Source organism: Rutidosis leptorrhynchoides, chromosome 8 (genome assembly GCF_046630445.1).
Source record: "Rutidosis leptorrhynchoides isolate AG116_Rl617_1_P2 chromosome 8, CSIRO_AGI_Rlap_v1, whole genome shotgun sequence".
In the NCBI taxonomy this organism is placed as follows: domain Eukaryota; kingdom Viridiplantae; phylum Streptophyta; class Magnoliopsida; order Asterales; family Asteraceae; genus Rutidosis; species Rutidosis leptorrhynchoides.
Window position 1 is genome coordinate 130,823,424 of NC_092340.1, and position 7,271 is coordinate 130,830,694.

General features: G+C 33.6%; 1 protein-coding gene across 1 annotated transcript; it reads right to left on the bottom strand.

The window, feature by feature from the left end:
• Positions 1–1,887: 1,887 nt before the first annotated feature.
• On the bottom strand, positions 1,888–6,855 carry LOC139861764 (U-box domain-containing protein 5-like). The gene is made up of 8 exons (XM_071850268.1): positions 6,610–6,855; positions 6,416–6,506; positions 5,995–6,058; positions 5,555–5,740; positions 5,292–5,399; positions 3,987–5,005; positions 2,428–3,190; positions 1,888–2,090 (listed from the first exon to the last, which is right to left on the bottom strand). The coding sequence occupies exons 3-7, from the start codon at positions 6,049–6,051 to the stop codon at positions 2,428–2,430; spliced, it is 2,133 nt and encodes a 710-aa protein (XP_071706369.1). The 5' UTR covers positions 6,052–6,058; positions 6,416–6,506; positions 6,610–6,855; the 3' UTR covers positions 1,888–2,090.
• Between the last annotated feature and the right edge of the window lie 416 nt (positions 6,856–7,271).

Below are 7,271 nucleotides of genomic sequence, written 5' to 3' on the forward strand. Positions count from 1 at the left end.
AACAGTGAGGAAGCCATATGCTTCCTGGCCAAGGGAGGATTTGTCTTGCCCTCACTCATGACTAAAGGCGGCGAGAAGCCAACTGGCATGTCAAAAGCTCCGCCCCGCAGCTTTACACGCTCGACGTCCGAGACCGGCAAGAGTTCTGGCAAAATCATCTGATTCATTCTTTATAAAGACTTTTCCATCGCATTTGTAGAGACCTGATACCCACCATTAAATTTGTTATATTGTTGAGGTAATTTTAGTCGTATTTCTTATTTACTTTTTTGCACTATATAAATTTAGGGTTTATGGATATTTTTGATTAATATCCTAAATAAAAAATAAAAGAATACTGGCTTTATTAATACTACATTTTGATTAATATTCAAAACAAATTGAACACTTTTTGTGGGCAACATAGCGGTAGCATACAAATTTTGACATGACATTACCCACAAGTAATCCGGACCCATCTTACTAATATCAGATTTTGATTTTGCTAAATAAAAGGGATATCTATATTCTTCTAAATTATGATCACCTAAGTTCTTGTTAAAAAGGAAAATTTGTACCAAACTTTCATGATCAATCCAACACATAACAAAGACCATTCACTAGTTTGATACATATATAGTTTATAGCCATTGATCATATTGCTAGAGCGTGCACCATGCGGCGCACATGGTAACAATATGTCAGACATCCAAAATTAGGAAAGATGGAAACTTAGAAACATAAATTGGATACGCATACGAAATAACTAGGCCTGTGCATGGTACGGTTCCGTCCCAAATTAAGTCGGTTCGGTTCCGTCCCGAGTCCCAAATTATTGAAGGAAGTCGTACCAAGGACCGTACCAAATAATTTTGGTTCGGTTCGGTTCGGTTCCATAATTTTCGGTTTGGTTTCATGGAAAGAACCGTCTCAATTCAACCTTTTTGTTATTTTTTCATGTTGTAAGTATTCATCATATATATTTTGTAATCATTCGTGGTTAAACTTATAATAAACTACCCATACGTGGTTAAGCTTATAATAAAGTGACCGTATTATTTTGTAGTCATTAATTGTCCAGTTCGATATACAATACTCGTGTTATTTTATTGTCAAATACACCTTTCGCTTTTAACTATTGTACACATCCTGCATATGAGCATATTTTGTCATGTATACAATTCATAACATCATTTTCTAGTTTTTACAATAGGTTCTTGGCTTAACAGTTGCTCCGTATAAGATTGCCAATTTAAAAGCCAATTATATTGATATTAATTGATTTTTTAAAGGCATTATATTCTCATTACTTAACCAAATGATAAAATACAGAAGCATGCGATTACATGCTTTATCAAAGGAAAGTTACAGCAGCAACCTACACTACATGTGTTACATGCTGTCCATACAACATAAAACGAAAATTCCTAAGCATAACACGAAAATTCCTAAAACGAACTACAATTCGAGCTTAGCCATGATCAAGTTATAACAACTATATTAATCTCTACATTATATATGCACTTGAAGTAATCATGGTTTTGAATTTTTTTATATGTGATTGCGATGTACACTATATAGTTCAAATTATAAAACTACTATATGTCATAAGTAACTATTTTAGTATAATATGTGATTGCTACGATTTTGATATTTACATAAGTAACTTTTTTGGTTCTACATAAAAGAAATTACACAATATAACAAACCTTCTCGGTCCGGTACTATTCCCGAATTTTCGGGTTCGGTCCGTCCCGTACCGAAGACCGAAAAATATGAAAATTAAGGACCATGGACCGTACCGAAACTCCTCGGTCCGGTCCTCGGTTTTTTCGGTTTTTTCCCGTACCATGCACACCCCTAGAAATAACATGAAATCATATGTGCAGATTATTGCAATCTGAATAAATGAAGTAAAAAAGGGTAGTTATATTGGTTCATATAGTCAACTAACTTAATATTTACAGTTATGTGTATCAGCAGGATAAATCATGATGGTTAATTTTCAACTTCAAGTTGGATTCTTGAAACAGAAAGAAAGTTCATCTGCATACTACAATTACTACAAATGATTACAAATCAGGGCTTATGAGAAAAACAAACTGCAAAACCTGCAAAAAAAACATGAAAATGGTCAATAACAACACTTTAAATGACTATAAGACCAAATTTAACCGTAATCCCAAGTGAAAGTCAGGTTCAGATGATGCACTTTTTGAAGAAAAAGTGATTTGAATATAAGCTACTTCTTTAAAAGAAGTATTTTTCTAACGGCAACCATAGGGCTGTCGTTAAGATGGTTAAATATCTGGTATATTTGAATAACCGTCACTAAAATGTCAATATTAACCACTATGTACAATTAAGTACGTTAACGACAGCTCTAAGGCCGTCGTTAGAAAAATCCTTAAAAGGTTAATTTCATATTTTCAGAATTAAGAGACTTGCCTATACTTTTCGTTTGTTAACCAAAGAAGCTTTCGACAACAACGAAAACTTGGATAAAATCCGCGAAGCTTTAGAAGACGCCTTCTTCTCCACATGTAAACTATCCGAATCCTCTTGAACATCATAAACCGGTGCGTTCGATTCTTCAACATCTTCTTCATGATGTATATCTCTCAAAAGCCGAAGCATTTCTTGCGCTTTTGCTTTCCCGTTATCATTTCCATTAATCGAAATCGAAACCAAAGCCGGGATCACTCCTTCATCCATAACCAACCGACAAAAATGAACGCTTTGAGAACATAACGAAAGAAGAATTTCTAACGCTTGTTCTTGCTCGTCACAACTTTCACTTTCGAGAATTCTAGCAACAAACGATATGCACCCGTTTGTCTCCGCGATTATACTTTTATTATCTTGATTTCCGCATAGGTTCGTGAGTATTGCTATACAGTATCTTGAAAGCGACTCATCTTCGGAAAGTGTAACTAGTTTCGGGATTAGGTCTGAGGAAACAATCAATGAACGAACGTTTCTGGTCAAAGTCAAATTATAGAGAATCTTAAGGGCCCGCGTTTGAATTTCGGTGATTTGGGTATCGAGAAGCTTGAAGAGACAAGTAAACAAGCCGGATGATGCGATTTCTGATCGATAGTTTTGATTCGAAGACAACTCTTCTATAATAGCAAGGGCTTCTTCTATCACTTCGGATTCAAGAAATTCGACAATTAAAACGTACGCATCTTTGTTCAAGTACTTTATACATCTGCACATGAATAATAAATTTTTTTTTTTCATTAGATCAACACATGAAATGACATAATCAATTAATTCAAGAACCATGTAGAGGTGGCAAGATGGGCGGGTCAGTAATGGTTTGGGTTGAAACAGGAGGACAGTTTTACTGTTTTAGTACCGGTAAAAACAGGTTTCCATGGGTTGGGTTGACAAACAACCATTTATTTTTGTTTATTTTATAAACTTGTTTGATTTTAAAAGATAAATAAATATATAGTTAATCATGGATACAAAAGCATTCTTAGAGAAATTTAAACATAAACAAAAATCAATTGATAGAACCATTTTGAAGGTTGTTTAACTTAAAAATATATATTGGACTGACATCAACTAGTTTGACCTTACACTTATATTTTAGGCTCACCCACAGGATAGAAAATGGATAAAAAAGGGTTGACTTCTACTCATTAATAACGAAGGGTAGAAATTGACCCATAAGCACGTGTCCTCAACATTATAGAAAAAAATAATGGAGTGCCAAAGTAACTGTCCCATTTGACTTTTGAAAGTCCTTTTTAAACTTTGACTTTAATTTTCTTTTGTTTGTTTTATATGATTTTACTTGAAAGTTATACTAATGAAAACACATTTAAAACTTAATTCATTCATATAAATTTCATCCAATATTATATATAGCACAAACAAAATATTTAAAGTCAAAGTTGTAAAAGAAAACTTTAAAAGTCAAACTGTGATAGTTATTTTGTAACAGACGAGTACATATCGAATATCTGTCACACCCCCAAAAAAAGAAGTTAACAAACCTGCATTTGGTAACCAAAATCAGCAACAATAAACATCCAATCCGTTGAGCTTTTACATCATTTACATCACGCGCAACCGTCAAAAATCTAACAACCGATCCAACGATTTTCTCCGATGACATCATCTTACAACCTTCATCGTTATTTTTCAAACGGGTCATCAAATCTTCCACAAACTTACACTGAAACTCCCAAGGACTTGTCTCATCAAATTCTAAAGATAACCCAACTTCAAATTCACGACTATCGTCAACAATTTGACTGCTATCTAACGACGTTAACGATAAATTACTGTAATCAACCGGCAATTGAAGACTATACATCGAACTCAAACTATTAATCGAAGAAGACGAATTTTCCCACGTGTTCGGTAACGGAATAAACGGGTCGGAAACCGTGATTCCGTGAGTTTCGCACCATTTCGTTATAAGATCCTTCATCGCAGTATTCGGTATTAACGAAAAACTCTGTAACCGTTTTTTAGTTTTTGGACACGTATCATGACCTTCATCAAACCATTTTTGTATCCACATTCGTTCATACGTTTGACCCGAATCTATAACAACCGGATCGTACATTAACTTTTGAGAAATGGAACACTTGAACTCTTCGGGTGGATCTTTTTCACGGTCAACATAAAAGTCAACTTTTGAAGAATTATAATCTTGACTTTGAACAACGCTATCGTTGTCTACGCATCCGGATGTTAATGATTTCGTGTACTTATTTAACAAATCCAAAAGGAACAATAGAATTTGTTTCTTTGGTTGTTTGTTGTTTTCTTCACCGATTTGTTTGAGAAGTTTTTTTATGGATCTTCGTTCGGATAAAAGAGATCTATGAGATGTTATTTGAAGCTTTTGAGCGGCTATTCGAATATACTCGACGTTGTTTTCTTTTTCAATATGGTTACCGTTTCGGTATCCTTCGAGTATAGCCCTAACCGCTTTTCCCGCCTCTTCTTCAGACGTATCTAAACTAAATTTCGCCAACCGAAGCTCTGTAATTATCTTCGAAATCTGCATGTAACAATTTATCAATATCCAAACTCAAGCAACATGCATCAACAAATGGAAATTAATTAAATATAACAAGTATTGCACAACTCATAATTACTCTTGCGAGTACTCGGTCAAACTCGATCAAAACTCTGTCAAATCAGTCAAAGTCAAACTTGGTCAACATCCAAGTACTAGTACCCCCTAAAAAGTCCCGACTGAGTACTCACCGAGTAGCGATTTTTGCAACCTTCAAAAATACTTGAACAAAGTTTAAATTCATAAATGAATAGATAATTGGACTAACCTTTGATGCAAGAATAACAGGAACCATATTTTGGATCTGAGTCAGCCCCTGTTCTAACAAACTTTTCGATTTTTTACATCTTGACAGAATTGTATTTCCTGTCAGAGCCTGAACACATACAACATAAACCACGATCATAAACTTTTTGTTGTTCATACAATACAAGTAATAAACAATAATGAATATAAAACTCTTAGTTGACAAAATGAGAAAATTAAGTTGGCTTATCATCTAAAAAAGGCGAATTTTTTTTAGGAACATACCAAGTAGAGCTTACTCGACTCACAACAATCACGAATCAACATTTTGGCTTTCTCAATCGCACCGGTTATCAGACAAAGTGACTGAATCCCGGAATCACATCGAGGCCTGGCAGCTTCTATTTCTGGAAATATTCTATCGACCCGGTCAACCAATTTCATTAATTCTGTACACATAATCCTATGCACCTGATATAACACCAATACATCACAAACGTATAAAGCTCCAAACTTTATCATAAAACGAAAAATCTGATAAGGTTTTCCTGTTCGGGTTACACGGAGTATTTCTATTATGTTGTACGTGGCCACTACAAATTTGAATCTGAGACCTCTTGTAAGGATATCAGGGCCTAATTAGCGGGATGGTTAAAATTTGATCATATATATCATATAATGGTATATTACAAATTATTAAGGATTTGCTATTAATTAGTACAAACCTTGATGTCATGAGGCGATGGAAGTTTCTCAACAACTTCAGCAACATCAGTCCCCATTTTCTGACTGAAAACACAAGTTGTTTTGTTCATAAAAGAAGTTATTTATAAGGTTTAACATATACGGAGTAACTGCTATCAGGGCATTAATGGAGTGTTAAATTGAATTGATTGTGATTTATGGACGTATAATATAACATGTACTAATAAACAATTTAACAAATATAATGATAACCCAATTGCAAACTAGAAATATGCGACAGGTTAGTTTTTTATTACAAGACCTTATTCTATCTTAATTGTTGAAGTGTATAACTAAGCATAGATATTCAAACATCAACGCTTATAAACCACAATATAAACATATAAAACACATAATTAAAATTAAAATAAATAAATTAAATATTAATATTATAAATCTAACCTGCTAATTATGGTCACCAAAAGGACTATGCCTGAATAAACTCAAAAACTGCTACCAATTGCTAGGTTCAAAACACTTTCTGAATTACACCCTAATTATAAAATGTTCAATTATTATTAAGATGAAACTAATCCACTTTTACAAAACAAAATCCTAAAAAAAAAAAGTAATCTTGTTTTAATTTAAAAACTAACCCAGATATGATACACAAAAAGCTTTCTTGTTCACAAAAAAACCTGTAAAATAAAAAAAAAAAAAAAAAAAAATCTTTTTTCTTACAAAAACCCCAACTTGTTTATTAATTAACACAAAAAACCAAAACCCTCGATTCACATGGTCGAATCAAACCATCCTTAAAAGAAATTCAATCGAAATGAAAAAGCCAAGAAACATCAATTAAAAGTTTTGGGTACCCAGAAAAAAAGGGTAAAGAATAATGTTTTGGAGCAAAACAAAACACAAGTTGACAAAGTTTAGAAAGAGACTAATATTAGGAATTAGGAATCTTAATGGTGGAATTGAAGATGGTATGTTTTATGATATTGGGTCAATTACCCTGAGGTACAATTATAATTGTAAAACAGGGGAAAAGTAATAGCACCAAAAGTTAGAAAGTACTACGTAATACTCCTAATCCTACTAATTATATGAGTTATTTGGTCAAAGGACTAGCACCTAAGAGAACACTCAAAAGCTTATACTCCCCCATGGCCCATGGTCCCCCATAACACCATCTTTAACTATTGCGGGCGAGGTGTTTTACGGTCTGGTAAATTGATAAATAATAGGTTGATATGTTGAGTGACGTGTTGAGTTATATGTTAAAACTAGTGAAATGGCCCGTAAAATCATGGGT